A 16,682-nucleotide genomic window follows, 5' to 3' on the forward strand; every position below is an offset into this window, starting at 1 on the left:
AATCAGAATGCAGATTCACTGAATTTTGATTGTAACGAACACTAGTGACTCAGTCTATAGAGTAAAGCTGTTAACCTAAACGATGGCAGGGTTGATTGACTTTACCAGTAAGTCCGCAGGAAAAAGGTCAATCTTCTATCATTTGTTGTTGGTACCTGTCATTGAGCCAGAATTAACTCATAACTGGCCCTCTAGCTGTTTTTCAGACACTGTAAATTGCAAGGGAGTTCGCCCATTTGTCTTTCTCGCAGCAGCTGGATGATTCTAGTTTGGGAGCACACCTCTGGGTTCGCATCTCCAACTCTTTTGCGTTAGGTCACCAGGAACTCCGAAAACTCGCTGTAGGGTCAATTATGATTAGGTGAACATCAAGACAATGGCAGTGAATTGAGTTGATTTTGATTAGTCTCTGAACTAAGCACATTCACACTCATTTTAATTTTCTTCATACTGCTCTCATTCAACTCAGAGAGAGAGCAAAAGTAAAGCTAATACGTGTAATTCTGGGCATGGTATGTTAGATGAGAAGAAAGACTTAAATTTTTTGTTTATGGCAAAGGGCTCTGGATTAGCAGAGTTAACTACCCTATACTAGTTTGAGAGCTCCTTTGAAAGTAATGATTGTGCTAGGGAATTTCATCTATTTTAGAAAAGCAGTTACTGGTGACGGTGACGTAATTTTAAAGAATTTCGCTGCCTATGCACAGGTCCCCGGTCCAATTCAACAGCCACTGAGGACACAGATACTGCAGTTGGGTTCCTTGTAGATTTCTTTCCTTGCCCTGCAGGGTCTCCATGAGTCTGAATAGACTCGACGAGAATGGGTTTGGTTATGGTTACCATCCTCGCTTTAACTCAACCTTTTGACAGAAACTGTGTGAAATTAGCCACTGAGCTCCCTTCCTGTGAAGAGGATAACTGACCGCCCAGTGCAATCGTTTAAATAAGGCGCTGCCGTCTCATTGGTTAATGACTGCTGTAGCCCTGTGATTGGCTTTGTGGCCAAGAGGGCGTGGTCTGGAGGCGCTCATTGGTGGAGGCGGGAAGTTTAAACGGAGACACTAGACCTTTTTGAGTGCCAATTTGCGTGGCTTGTTTCTCTTTTCCTCTAGTGTCCGGCACTGGGAAAGAAAGTGGGAGAATTAGCTTTCTGGACCTTTACAACTGACCGTGAGGAGAAGTGGTCTTCAGCCTCCTGGGAGGTGCGAGCAGGGTCTCGGAAACTGCCATGGCGACCTGGTCTGGGGGGCGAAGCTTCTGGGAGCTGAGCCCGGGGGATCAGAGGACACCCAAAGGGCTGCGAGGCCTCCGGACCAAAGAAGAGGCGGCTTCCCCGCCGGTTCTTTCTCTCAGCCACTTCTGCAAGTCACCTTTCCTCTGCTTCGGAAATGTTCGCGTGGGAGCATCTCGGACCCTGTCTCTGACCCTAGACAATCCCAATGAGGAGGTCGCTGTCGTGAAGGTCTGCCGTTTCCCTGCAGCAGACCGAGGCTTCAGTATCTCTCCTTGCTCTTTTGAGCTGCAGGTAGGTCGTGGGAAGGGCACGCGCCCGGTCACAGCCACCTTCTTTGCCATCTTTCTTGACATCCAGGTCCATAGGGGTGTGGCTTGAAAAAGGTCCTTAGAGGATGAAATAAATTTCTTTTCATTACTGGAGTACTAACTACTTGGTTCCTATATAGGATGAGAGGGTCAGCGGCAACTTGGATAGCGACAACAGATTAATGTGCACACGAAAAATCTTTATATCATTTATAGAGAGGCTTGGTAGCCTAGCAACTTGGTTAACCCAGCGGCTAACCTGAATGTCCTGTGTGTCATTGTTCTTTCCTAAAGATCGCAGCCTTGAAACCTCATGAGACAGCTACACCTTGTCCTATAGGGCCACCAAGAGTTCGGCTCGACTACAGTTGTTTTAGTTTGGCTTTCTCTATTAAGTGTTGCTAGATCAGAGTGACTCAAGTCTGTATGACTCATGCATAATTGAATAAAACGCTGTTTGGGCGCTGGCTTCATGATCTTTTGAGATCTGACCATTGTGTTCCATTGATTGCTTTTTAATGCACATCATCTGCCATTTCTTTCCAGTAGCCTGAAACCTGTTGAATATCAAAGCAGCATGAAAAAAATTACAGTCACAGTTGGGTGATGTGCATTAGGTCCACTGACTCTTCTAACTGGCACTAAGGCAAGAATTCTACCATTGAACCACCACTGTCCCCATTCTCTTAAATAGAAGTGTTTTAAATAGATTTCAGTCATTGTGAAAGGCTTTTGCAGTTCTGAATTAATAATATAATTTTATCAGTTGTTGTTGTTATGTGCCATCATAGCGACCCTATGTACAATAGTCCTAAACCCTGCCCTATCCTGTGCCAATCTTACTGTGACACACCTACCCACATTACCCCAGTCACTGAATCAATCCATCTCATCAAGGGACTTCTCTCCCTCAACCCTCCCAAGCATAACATCCCTGTCCAAGGACTAGTCCCTCCTTGCAACATGTCCAAAGTATGTCAGAAGAAGCTTACGCATCCTTGCCTCCAAGGAACAGTCTGCTTTCACCCTCTCTGGGACAAACTTGTTTGTTTTCCTAGCAGTCCATGGTATATTCAATAGTACTCTTATTTAAGATTACTTGGAATACTTTGGTGAGAGCAGTTTTTTGAGTGTTGTTGGTTTTTTTTTTTCCCCCATTCTTCTTAAGACAGCTTTTAGTTTTCATAGGCATCCTTAGATGTGGCTAACCACCTTTTTTGGTGAAGTAGTTATGTTGTTTGCCATTTTGTCAGAACTGACCCTCCAGGTGGTTTTCAGAGGCTGCAAATCTCATGGGAGGAAATTGCTTATCCTTCTAGCACCTGGTGAATTCAAACCACATCTCTTTGGAATTGCAGTGCAGCTTTTACCATATGGCACCATCGCTCCCTACAGTTATGTTGTTGTGGTGTGCTGTTGAGTTGGAACCCACCCATAGCTGACCCTCCAGTGGATTTTCAGAGGCAGTAAACTCTCCCACTGAGCGGCTGGTGGATTCAAACTACATGCCTTTGGGATTGTGGCACAACTTTCCGCCAGGCCACCAGAGCTCCAACAGTTAAGAGTGAATCCAATTTCATTTGATAAATGTTAGTTTTGGAATTTCCCTTTATCTTTTCCCATATTGATTTTACCAGACTACTGGTCTCATTCTCTTCATCAAAACCAGAGAATTTATGTGCTTATTTTGACCACTGTAACATTTCTGTTTGAGTGTTAAGTAAAATTAGCCAGAGAGGTCGAACTAATTGACTAATAACCATTTCACAGAATAGTGAGAAGAGGTTCTAATCTGAGATCCATTGATTTGTTCATGCTTACCTCAAAACTTTACAAAAGTCTGGTTTAAATCTAGCAGCAGCTCAGTGGGGAAAAAAAAAGGACAATCTCCCGTGTGTTATTTTTTCACCTCTGAAAACCCAGTCAGCTTTGAGTATATTCTGACTCAATACAACGAGCAGTTGTTGATCTGTTTTATGAAGATTGCTTCCTTTCCTTTCTATGGAAACACATTTCTGTTTACTTCATATTGTGGAATTAAAGTATTTTATTTTTGAAGTTTTCTGTTTATTTTTAAATTTTTATAAATTGGTTTACTATTCTTTTACCAAACAACTGCTTATAATAATACCTTATAGTTTCTCTTTTAAAATGTAATGTTCAATCTTAGGCAAAAATGCAAGATAGAACATTAGATAAAAAAGCATAAGATGACTATTTCACTGACAAACTCTGAGAATCATGATTCAACTAAGTTGATAAATAACCTTGTTAAGCATCATACTCAGCATTACACTGACCTTACACCTTGGGATTAATTTCTATCAGACATGTTAATAACGCACAAATAGTTTGTTGGTAGATTTTTTTACTTTTATAAATGTGGAACATCAGCTAATGCAAAGACAAGTGAAGAGTAGATGTATTAGTAATGGTGCAAACTTAAGAAGAATTTGCAGAAGGAATTTAGTTGTGTGTGTGTGTGTGTGTGTGTGTGTGTGTGTGTGTGTGTAATTTATTTATTTATTTAATTTCATTTAATTTGGTGTACCATCGAATTGGATCTGACACAGGAGGAGTTTGCCCCTCCTTCTCTAGCAGAACATCTGGTGTCTTTATATTTTTAAAAATTTAAAAAAAATTGTAATTTTAGTGAAAATTTACAAGATGGTTGGATTTTCATTTATTCATCAATACACATTTTTTCCTCCATCCCCTTCCCTCTAATTAGATTTAATGCTACCTAACAACCCCCTCAAGTTCACTTTGTAATGCATGTCTTACTCTAAATTGTTAAATTGTTGTCCCTGTAATATCTAATCATCCATTCCTTTTAAGTAGTTCTTCCCTTGACCTATTCTAGTTTAGTGATCATTATCTATTTTCTTCCTGGTCTCCGTCCATCCATCCTGTTTTTATAACAGTGGTCTTAAGAAGTAATTGTCAATTCCTGACTGAGATATTTCATTCAGCATGTCTTCCAGGCTCACCCATGTTGTGTAATATTTTACAAGTTCATTGTTTTTTAGTGCTGCATAATATTCCATTGTGTGACTGTACCACAGTTTTTGGATTCATTTCTTTGTTGATAGTCACTTAGGTTGCTTCCATCTCTGTTATTGTGATAATGGCTGCAGTAAACATAAGTGTACATCCATCTGTGTGAGTCATGATTCTAGTTTCTTTAGGATATATAGTGGGATAGCTGAGTCAAATGGTATTTCTATATCCAACTCTTTGAAGAAGTGCTAGACCGCCTTCCACTGTGGTTGTACCATTTTACATTCCTACCGGCATTGTATGAGATTTCCAATCTCTCCACATCCTCACCAGGTTGTTTGCTGTCCTGTTGAACTTTGCTATTGTTGCCGGAGTGATATAATCTTGTTATTTTGATTTGCATCTCTGTAATAATTAGGGCATTTGAACATTCATGTATTTCTTTGTCATCTTTCTTTGGTGAAAGATCTATTCCTTTCATAGGTCCATTTTATAATTGGAAAGCCAGGATTTTTTGTTTGTTTGTTTTTGTTTTTGTTTGGAGGTATTTTTTTGAATGACTTCAATTTCTTCCTTTGTGATGAGTCTGTTGAGGTGTTCTACTTCAGTCAGTGTCAGTTTGCGCAGATTTTGCATTTCTAAATATTTGTCCATTTCTTCTAGGTTTTCATATTTGTTACAGTTTTTCATAAAATTATATTATTATCCTTTTTGTTTTCTGTTGGTCCAATTATGCCATCATTCATTTAATTTTTTATTTGGATTTTATGTCTTTTTTCTCTTTGTTAAGTTTGTCAGTGATTTGTTGATTTTACTGATTCTTTCGAAAAAGCAGTTCTTAGTCGTATTGATAATTTAAATTGTTTTTCTATTTTCTACCCAGTTTATTTCTACCTTATTTTTTTTAAGTCTATTTTATATTAGTTTGCTTACAAAGTTCATATACAATGTGTTTCACACTATTCTTAATCACATTGTGTTTCATACAATCATTCCCATTATATTTTATAAAATTAATCACCATTGGACTATGTCCACCATTACCCTGTCTTTTCAGGTCTCTACCTGATAGTTCTTATTTCTTCTACCTCCTCCCTCTACTGACCAAATTGTACAACTCTATGATTTTGCCCCTACCCTTCCTCACCCTTCTATTCCCACCCATTTCCTTGTTGGATCCCCATACATGTTTTTCTAGTTATTCTTCTATTTTTATAGTAATGGTGTTATGCTGTATTTGTCCTTATGAGAGTGAATTAGTTTACTCAGCATAAAGCTCGTCATTCTCTCACAAGTTATGTAGTATTTTTCAAAGTCATTGTTCCTGAGTGCTGTATAGTATTCCATTGTGTGAATGTACCACAATTTCTCAACCCATTCAGTTGGACATTTGGATTGTCCATGATCTTGTGATGGTAAATAACATTGGCTATGAACATTGGTGTACAGATCTCTGTTTGTGTCTCAATCTTAATTTCCTTTTGGTATATTCCAGTAGTGGAGTACCTGGGTTATATGGAGTTTCTATGTTCAACTTTTTGAGGAAATGCCAAACTCCCTTCCAGAGTGGTTGCACCATTATACAATCCCACCAGTGGTGTATGAGAGTTCCCACATCTCCACATCCACTCCAACATTAATTGCTTGCTGCGTTTCTAAACTTTGCCACTGCTACTGGGCTGAGATGGTAGCTCATCGTGATTTCATTTGCATTTTTCTTATTGCTAGTGATTTTGAGCATTTCTTCATTTCTGTTGGCCATCTAAATGTCTGTCTCTGTGCAAAGTGTTTCCATGTTTTTTGCCCATTTTATAATTGTGTTGTCTGTCTTTTACTTCTGGAGGCCCTGTAGTATTCTGCAAACTTTTTTCTGAGACCCTTGTCTGAGGTGATATTGCCAAACATTTTCCCCCCTAGTCAGTAGGCTTTCTTTTCACCCTATTGGAAAAAGTTTTTGATGCGCAGAGGGATTTCATCTTTATAAGGTCCCATTCATCAATTTTATCCTCTCTAGATTCTGCCCTAATTTTTATAATTTCCTTACTTTTAGAGGTTGTCAGGTTTGCTTGCTATTCTTATTCTATTTGCTGGAGATGTTTGGGTAAGTAGTTAATTTCCATTCTTTCTTCCTGTTTGATGTGTGTTTTTTATTCCCAAGAATTGAGCATTAAGTAACCTTTGCTATGTGCTGGAGAATTTGACAAGTTATTTTAATTCTCATTTGTTTCAATAAACTTTTTAATTTTGTTTTTTATTTCTTCTATTACCCAGTGTTCCAGGGTGTTGTTCAGTTTTCAGATATATGGTTTTTTTCCTCCCTTGTCCTCATGGTATCAACTTCTAATTTTATAGCATTGTGGTCTGAGAAAATACTTTGTTGTATTTTTATGGTTTTTCATTTATTAAGGTTTGCTTTGTGACCTAAAATATGACCTATTCTGGAGAATGTTCCCTGTATGCTGGAGAAGAATGTATATCGAACTTTCTGGTGGCTTAGTGGAAAGTGAACTGCCACGGCAAAAGTATGTTTCTGATCAGGAGATTCAATTTGTTCTGCAGAAAAAAGATGGGCAGTCTCTTTTTTTTTAAAAAAAAAATAACTTTAAAGATTGTATTTTAAGACAATGAAAGAACATAGAGATTGCCGAAGAAACTGTCAATGGAGCACTGTGAACAGTGCTTGTGTTCTAGGTGGTGGAAGTGGTGAGGGGTTGGGATTTCTTGCCTTCTTATGTGGATCATCTTGCTTCATTTACTCAAAACAGACATTTATCTGAGATGTGCCTATTCAAGACACACGAGAGTCACTGGTTATCAAAACAGAATAATCCTTGCCCTTTAAAAATGTACATTTTCAAGTAGTTGCAGAACAAGGGGAGAGTATTGTCATTAAAGAAACTGTATGGCATGTTCACTATGGATGGGGCTGTCTGTGTCTCAGGAAGCTTCTGAAGTTTTGGGATCCTTGCGAAGCCTCACTTAACTACGGAATGAAGATGGTGGGAACACTTCTCACAATAGAGCACTTGTAGGGCTTCCCTCCTGTGTGGATCTGCTGGTTGGTTCTGTGGCAGGCCTCTTTGCCACAGATGCAGCATCTGAAGGGCTTCTCAGGCCTGTGAATCACCTGGCACCTGGTCATGTTTAACTTCTGAAAGCAGTTTTTGGAACACTAGGTACAATTGTATGGACTTTCACCCTTATGTTTTCTTTGGTGATTTCTTAACTGAGAGAGATACTTAAAGATGTTGGGGCATTCCTGACATGTGTATAATCTTGTGGATTCTGAAATTATTTCCTGTTGTCTTCCAGCTGGAAATTGTTCCTCACTGCTCCTTTGTGCAAAGCCAGCCTCAGGGGTGGCTGGGTCTGGGTTGGATAAAAAATCTATAGGGACATTCTTATGAGAGGGACTGCCAAGCCCTCTTCCTGAGGTCCTGAGGGACCTTGTTTTGTTGTTATGTGCCGTCGAGTTTCCTGCAACTCATAGCGACCCTATGTGCAATAGCCCCTAAACCCGGCTCTATCCTGTGCCAATCTCACTGTCTCCAACAGACCTAAACCCATTACACCAGTCACTGAATCAATCCACCTCATAGAGGGTCTTCCTCTCCTGTGCTGTTCCTCCACCCTCCCAAGCATGATGTCCTTCTCCAAAGTATGTCAGATGAAGTTTCAGAATCCTTGCCTCCAAGGAGCAGCCTGGTTTAACCCTCTCTAGGATGAACCTGTTCGTTTTCTTACCAGTCCATGGTATATCCAAGACTCTTCTCCAATACCACAGCACAAAGGCATCAATTCTCCTTTTATCCTCCCTAGTCATTGTCTAGCTCTCTGACACATAACAAGTGATTGCAGAGATGATGGCATGTATCAGGCACACCTTAGTCTCCAGAGTGACACCATCGCTCTTCAGTACTTTGGAGAGGTCCCTAACAGCAGGCTTTCCCATCACAGTGCCACCTGAGGGACCTAGCCCTGCATATTTTGTTTGTTTGGTTTTTTGTTTTCTGCATTTTGCCAATAAGTTTCTGCTTCATGTCTTGAAAAATTCTCTTCCAGGCTAATCTGTTGTAAAGGTTCTCTATCGTGTCCTCTGTTAAGACTGTCATGTTTTTGTGTCATTATCAAAGCCGAGTTTCTGCCACTTTTATCTTCTCCTCCTATTTGGGGGTGGGGACATTCAGAGTTTGGAGGAGCATCCTCATATTTTTTTCCTTTTGTGTTCCCAGGTAACAATTTTTTTATAGAAGTGAAATATGATCTTTTTAATATACCTAGGAAAGAGGGCTTTTTGTTCCAGATCTAGACTCAGACATAGTTGGCTCCAGGCAATCAGTATTTAGGTCTTCTGTAAACGTCTCTTTTCAGTCAACCACAGTTTGTTGTGATCCACACAGTCAAAAGCCTTTGCATAGTCAATGAAACACAGATAGACATTCCTCTGGTACTCTCTGCTTTCTGCCAGGATGGGAATCCCAGAACATTTGATTGTGCTTCTGCAAAACCTATATTTGAACCAAGAGGCAGTCGACAGAACAGAGCAGGGATACACTGTATGGTTCAAAATTGGGAAGGGTGTCTGCCAGGGATGTATTCTGTCTCCATACCTTTTCAATCTGTAGGCAGAACAGATCATCTGGGAGGCTGGGCTGTAGGAGGAGGAATGTGGCATCAGCATTGGTGGAAGAGTCATGAACAACCTGCGTTATTCAGATGACACAACCCTGCTTTCTGAAACTGAGGAGGACCTAAAGCACTTGCTGCAGAAGGTCAAGGCCTTCAATATGGATTGAAGCTCAAAATCAATAAAACAAAGCTCACCACTGGGCCAACTGGCAGCATCTGGATAGATGGTGAAGAGATTGATATTGTTAACAGTTTTAGTTTGCTTGGTTCCACAGTCATCACTCTTGGTACCAGCAGCCAGGAAATCAAGAGACTAATTGCATTGGGAAAGCCAGCTCTCAGGGACCTCTCCAGAGTACATCTGGCTGAAGACTAAGGTGTACCTGATCTAGACCATAGTCATCGCAGTTGTGTGCTATGTGTCAGAGAGCTGGACAGTGACTAGGGATTATAGAGAATTGATGCTGTGAGCTGTGGTGCTGGAGAACAGTGTTAAATAGACCATGGACTGCTAGGACAACAAAGAGAATTGTCCTAGAGAGGGTGAAACTGGGCTGCTCCTTGGAGACAAGGATACTAACGCTTCATCTGACATACTTTGGGCATGTTGCAAGGAGGGATCAGTCTTTGGAGAGGGATATCATGTTTGAGAGGGTGGAGGGATAGTGCAGGAGAGGAAGACTTTTGATGAGATAGATTGATTCATTGATTGGGGTAATGGGAGTAGGTGTGTCAGAGACAGTGAGGTTAGCACAGGATAGGGGATGGTTTAGGGCTCTTGTACAGAGGGTGGCTATAAGTTGCAAGCAACTGGATAGCACATAACAGCAACATAAAACTTGTCTAGGTTTCCCCTGCTTGAACACTGTAATTCTCGCAAGGTGGAGTTGTTTGTGGAATACTCATGCATTATGTAAAACTGCTCTATCACCAATTTGGAAATCATTTCCTCCTTGCTGTGTTTCACTGGCTGTAGCCATGAATAAAAACATTCGTGGAGCCTTTGGAGTTCTTCTCTTTCTGATGAATTAAGTATGTGGTGAGAGACACTGAGAAGAGGGCTCTGGAATTCAGACGTCCTATCACGGTTCTGGACACCACATCTTTGGGTGGGTTCAGATTCTTGATTTTCTGACTCAGGATGGGATGTGGATAGTTTACCTCAAAAGAATTTTTTGAGATCTAAAGCTATGCTTGGCAAGATGCCAAAGAGATTTCACTTGGAGAGGTATTGTTTTTACTAACTAAGTGGTGGAATCTCAAAGGTTATATCTTGGAACGGTTCAACTTTCTTGGTCAAATCTTCAAACTATCTTTTTGGTCTCCACTCTGCACTAAGCAGTCTTTTTTTGTGTGATAAAAAGCTTCTTGAAACTTAATGGAAGGTCAGCTATGAGTCAGTTGTGACTTAGTGTTGTGCAACAACTCTGTATATATCTTTGAAATAAAACTGATTATAGTTTAGTTCTTCTACATCTTGTTGAGCTTCTAATTGTCCTAGCTCTCCTTGAAGGTGGAATGTCTATTAGTTTTTGCAATTCTGATAATGTTAGTTTGTTTATTTTGCAGTTTTATCATTTGGTGCTTAGATATTTATTGTCATTTTGCCCTCTTGTTCTATTGACCTTTAAGCATTACATAGTGTCCTTCCTTGTCATTTGTGATGGTTTTTTCCTTGAAGTCTATTTTATCATGGATTAATATTACTATTCTTGCTTTGTTTGATTGCCATTTGCTTGGTATATTTTTTCCATCCTTTGATTTTTCAGTCTTATGTGTCTCTGGTAGACAACACATTGATAGGCTTTATTCTTTATCCAATCTGCTACTATATTTCTCTGCACTTGATTTAAACTGTTCACATTCAATGTAGTTATTGTGAGGCAAGGTTTTATTGCTATAATTTTGGTTTTTTTGTTTGTTTCTTTTGTTCTTGCTGGTTACTTTGATCCTGACACTTTTCTGTGGGAACATGTCCTTTAGTATTTTGCACCATTGGTGTAATTTTCATGAACTCCCTTAGTTTCTGCTTTTTTGAGAATGTTCTGATCTCTCAGTTGTAAGTGACGGACAGTTTTGCTGGGTACAGTGCTCTTAGTTGCCGTTGTATTCTTTGAGTATTTGGTACAAGCCTTTCCATTGTCTTCTTGCTCCCGTAGTTTCTGTGGAGAAATTAGAGTTTAATCTCATTTGCTCTCATTTATGTGGCGCTCCTTGTTTTTCTCTGGCTGCTTTTAGAATTCTCTCCTTGTTTTTGATTCTGGTGAATTTGACTATAATACCTCTTATTACTTTTCTTTTGGAATCTATTCTATTTGTAGTTCATTCAGCTTCTTGGATGTATATTCTCTAATTTTTCATGATACCTGGAACATTTTCTTCTAATAACTCTTCTATGATTATTTTTAGTTAATTTATTTTTGCTTATTCTGTCTGGAGTTCCAATTACACATATGTTATTTCCCTTGCTATTGTCTCACGTTATTTTTAGGCTTTCTTCACTCTCTGCACCCCTGCTTTTTTCTCTAGCTGATCAGTATTGAGCTCTATAGTCTGTTTCATTGGTGCTGTATTCCATCCAGTCATTTCTGTTCATCTGCCCCTCCAGTGTGTTGACAGCTTCTGAAATGTTGGTCTTATTATTCTGGATTACTGCTTGTTTTTCTATGATTCCTAGTGTTTCCTTTGTTTAATCTGCTTTGTCTTGTGTTTCTTTTTAAGTTCTTCTAGAGATTTTTTTTGTATCTTCCCATTTTTTCTTTCATCCAGCAAAAATATTTGATTATTGTCCATTTGAACAATGATCATTGATCATGTGTTCTTTAAAATTCAATAGCAGAAAGTTCTGTCAGTCTTTTCTCCTCCAGTAGATCCACTAAGTAATGTCTTCATGGCTTTTTTGGGGTGACGACTGACTTCAGTTTTTTTGCAGAGTTTTAAGTTGTCTGCTGCTCAGTTCAGGGAATAAGGGGCATGGGTCACCTGCAAGGCTAAGTCTTGGTGGGGTGGTGTAGCTTCCAGACACTCTCCTTACTGCAAAAGTTGAGGGCTAGAAGTACCTAGAGTAGAAGTCCATGAGAGTGGGGCTTCTCAGCCCACTTTCTGATCACTGCTGTTCAGTGGTCACATGGTAGGCTCCAGGCCCTCTCCAAATTGCTGCTGGAGTCACAGGAAACATGTAACCACAGGAAGCAGGTGAAAGCATAGCTTCCTGCCCTCTGTGCACTACTGCCAAGAACAGAGAGAGGCATCCAGGCCCACTCCCTGCGTGGGTCCATACCTGGCCAGAGAGCTTGGTACCTGACTGGAAATTGGGCTGGCTTCCCACCCTCTGCTCAGTACTGCTGAGGACAGAGTAGCCTCCAGGCTTGCTCCCTACTTGGGTCCATATCTGACTGGAGGTTGGTGTGCGCTGTATATGTTTTTAAGAAATCTTTATAATTCAGAGTCATTGTACTTACTCTTCACTTATCCACTATCTCATTATGAACATTTTATATTTTTAATAGTCAATAGTCAAATCTATCTGTAAGTAGAAAAAAGTAATGCTGGCTGTTGATAATAAAGGTTACTATGTGGCATGCCTGGACCATGCTTCTCAGTGATTTGACAGTGATATAATGATATAAATTTGGTAGTTATATAATGATGTAATCATCTTCTTGTGTTTGTATAGTGGCGATGAGAACACTTAGTTACAATAAAATATTGGGAGGTTATTTTTTCCCCTTTGTATTCAATTAAGTTTTAGTATAATGTTATTGTGAACTTTACTATTTGTAGTAACTTTTTCCTTATAATAAATTTAAATATACTTATTGAACAAATGTTATAAATGCATAGATTGTTGGTAACTAGCAATTAATTCCCTACTGCATTCTAAGTTTTTATGTAACGTGGTTGAGTTCTTATCCACGACTGTTGTCATTAAAAAATACCATAAACAAGCCACCCACTGCCTTGAAGTTGATTTCAATTCACAAGGACATCAGGTTTCTAATATTGTAAATCTTTATGGGAGGAAACTGTTCGTCTTTCTCCGATGGAGTACCTAATGGATTAGACTAGTTGACCTTTTGGTTAGTAGCACCACACATAATGCACTATTATATGTACTAACCAGAGCTACTTTACTTTTAAAGATACTAATTAATTATTTATTTATTTGGATTATAGCCCAAAGGAAAACTTGTGACTTCTGTTAACTGGACACCGCTCAAAGAAGGCCGAGTGAGAGAGATTGTCACATTTCTTGTAAATGATATTTTAAAACACCAAGCTATATTACTAGGAAATGCAGAAGAACAGAAAAAGAAAAAGGTAATCACTTAATCACTTTGTATTTCCTCTAAGAAAATGTTAATATTCTGACAAAATTTTTTCCCTTTTTTGAAATTTTTATTTTATACTGGTTTACATACAGAGTTCATAAAGTTCATATACATTGCTTTTTATGACAGAATTATTTTTATAATAACCATCAAGTGAGCAAACTGCTTTATATTGCTTATTTAATGATTATGTTCAATAGCTGTCTACTTATTTGGTGTATTTTGCTTAATTTTGCAGAGAAGTCTTTGGAACGCCATTAATAAGAAGACTGCTTCATCTGCTTCAGGTCATAACACAAAGATTTTGAGTAGTCGGAATGTTAATAAAACATTTAGTGTTTCTCGAAAAGTTGATACTGTCAGGAGCCCACTACAAGCTTGTGAAAATTTGACTATGACGGAAGTCTGTTCCTCAACAGAAAACAATTCTTTAATCCTTGAAGAAAATATAATATCTATTTCACCAATTAGCCCCTCTTTGCAAGACTGCCATGGTGAAACTTGCTCATCAATATCTCTGCGACGATCTACTACCTACTCATCTGTTCACTCGTCTGAAAATGTGGAATTGTTACAAGTAGATAATTCCACCATTTCAAAAGATTTTCATTTTAATGACCAAGGAATAACTGGAACATCCTTTAACTCCATCAGTATTATTAAGGACCAAGTTGAAGAGAATAATAGACTTGTTCTTACACCGAGCAGTTCTTCAAGTTTAAATATTACACAAAGCAAAGGGAATTTTCTAAGTCCAGACTCTTTTTTAGAGAACAGTCAGATAGGTAATAATGAAGTAGAATTAGCCACATGTGTATTATTAGATAAATTTATGAAAAACAATACAAAGCCTATGCATTTAGAATCAAAAACTGTACATGCAATTTATCAAACTACTTTAAGTCCAGAATCTTTTGTAAATGATAATTATGGACTCAGGCAAGATCTAACATCAGAGTCAGTTAAGCCCATTTTATCACCAGATCAATTTGGGAAAGATAGCATGGTGTATAAATATACATCTCAGCAAGGATGTAAATTATCAACATTATCAAATGAAAACTGTCACGCCTCACAACCCCCTGAAGTCTGGAGAAAAAATAAAGGTTTAAAATGTACTCATAGATATCAGAGTTCAGAATCTCCCAAAGCTATCCTTGAACAACCCAAGGTGATGGAAATAAAGTCAAATGACTGCAATTTTACGAAACAAAATCATCCTACATTTTCTACAGTTCAAGATATTTCTAGGTACAACTGCAATAAACAAGCTAAGAGACGCCCAATACTTTCTGCCACTGTTACTAAAATGAAGCCCAGTTCTGCTAGAGGGCAGCAAACTGAAAGTGATAAACCAAAGGCAAAAAGGTGTCTCGACAATGCAATAGGTGAAATTGAAAAAGGAATTGAAGATAATCCAAAGGAGAAAGAACCTTTCCATTTGGGACTTCCAGTTATAGATCCGACTGTAAATAAATTTAAGGATCATCAAAATGAAATAACTCCATCTTCCTTGAAGACAACTCTCGTTGCTCGTAAAAGAAAGAGTACCAGAAACATGGAAAATGTAAATGAGAAAGCGGCAGTTACCGAACATGCAGAAGCACAAAAAATGAAAAGAATTCCTTTTTCTGCTGGAGACTTTAAAACATCAACTGCTAAAAAAGCAAAAAAAGCCCTCACACCCATCTCAAAACATAATTGTACCAGAGAGAAATTAAAAATGAAGAAGAAACCAGGTGAGTCTTATTTATGAAACCTTCAGTGGATATACACCTTTGGAGTACATAGTTCCTGTTTCTCTTAGTTTTGTAAATCTACCACAGATTAAGTATGTCAAATTGTATCAATTTGCTAGTGGAGGATAAAGTAAGTATAAGGTTGGGCCTGAATTCTGAATTACTTGTGATCTTGGCCTTATTTGCTTGTTTAATATTTTACTTTTCATCAATTTTCTACATTTCCCCCCCCCCTTATTAACTTTAAAAAATATTGTATTGTCCTATTTATCTCAATTACCAAGTTTCTTGATGCTTTCTTGTTTTACACCCAAGGAAACCACGCCTTTATCTCCCTTTAGTCCAGCTCTTTATTGGAAGGCTTAATAAAGTGCTTGACTCCAGAGCATTGAAAAGAAGGCGAGATCTTTGTGTGCTGTGAGCTCCCATGCCATTAGTCTCATTCAACTTTCTCGGAGCCCTTCATTAGGATGGAGATAGGGCCTCAGAGTGCTCTGCATTCCTTTGGGGAAAACTATACTGTCTCTCCCAGTACTCAAGGATGTACCAACTCTCTACCTTAAAACTAGCCAGGATTAATCCCATGGTGGCCCTTTAATCTAGTTTATCTCATATAACAATCAAGTCTAGGCAGGACAGCAAGCCATGCTAGTTATTTAACTTCATTTCTTAAAATAGTGGGAAAGCACATATTTATATTTTTGATTTCTTACTCCAAGCATTTCCTAATTTGAATCATCTTTCCTTCCAGCTCTCTAAAACTCCCCTGTGTGCCCTCTTGGCTTCCTATCTTTCATTATTACATCTCCTTTATAAACATTCCTATACTTTATTACTCTTTTGAAAACAGGTTCTCCTTTCAGAATAGTGCTTTGCTGCACTCCTCTCAAGTTACATTTTTTTTTCTTTCTTGTTGAGACCCTGTCTTCTGGGGATTAGTGAACCTCTTTTCTTCTCATTTCCTCTTCTAGACTATTGTTTCTCCTTTAAAAAAAAATCAACAATTAAACACCTTGAAGCCTGTTTTTCAGATTCTTCTACTCATAGTTTTCCTTATTCCAGTGAAATGTGTCAAGAGTTTTTAATCTGGTACATGATATCTTTTTTACTCTCATTACTCTTTATGATAAAAAAACCTTGGTAGAAGGTTCTGTCAGTTGTTGTTGTTGTTGTTATGTGCCGTCTAGTCACTTGCGACTCATAGCGACCCTATGTACAACAGCCCTAAACTCTTCTGTCCTGTGCCAATCTTAGTGTCTCTGACACACTCATCCCAATTACCCCAGTCACCGAATCAATCCATCTCCTAGAGGGTTTACCCTCCTGCGCCTGCCCTCTACCCGCCCAAGCATGATGTTCTTCTCCAAGGACTGGTCTCTCTTTACAACATGACCAAAGTATGTCAGATGAAGCCTCAGAATCCTTGCCTCCAAGAAGCAGC

The 16,682-nt window shown here is 38.8% G+C and overlaps 1 protein-coding gene across 1 annotated transcript in view; it reads left to right on the forward strand.

Moving 5' to 3' along the window:
• The first annotated feature begins 1,228 nt into the window (after positions 1 to 1,228).
• Positions 1,229 to 16,682, forward strand: part of ASPM (asp (abnormal spindle) homolog, microcephaly associated (Drosophila)) — a 97,283-nt gene continuing 81,829 nt past the window's right edge. Inside the window, exons 1-3 of the mRNA XM_006892118.1 lie at positions 1,229 to 1,525; positions 13,348 to 13,491; positions 13,741 to 15,241. Coding sequence (XP_006892180.1) covers positions 1,229 to 1,525; positions 13,348 to 13,491; positions 13,741 to 15,241 — 1,942 coding nt within the window. The remainder of the gene's footprint in view (positions 1,526 to 13,347; positions 13,492 to 13,740; positions 15,242 to 16,682) is intronic.

Source organism: Elephantulus edwardii, unplaced genomic scaffold (genome assembly GCF_000299155.1).
Source record: "Elephantulus edwardii isolate Elephantulus edwardi_28Jun2011 unplaced genomic scaffold, EleEdw1.0 scaffold00110, whole genome shotgun sequence".
In the NCBI taxonomy this organism is placed as follows: domain Eukaryota; kingdom Metazoa; phylum Chordata; class Mammalia; order Macroscelidea; family Macroscelididae; genus Elephantulus; species Elephantulus edwardii.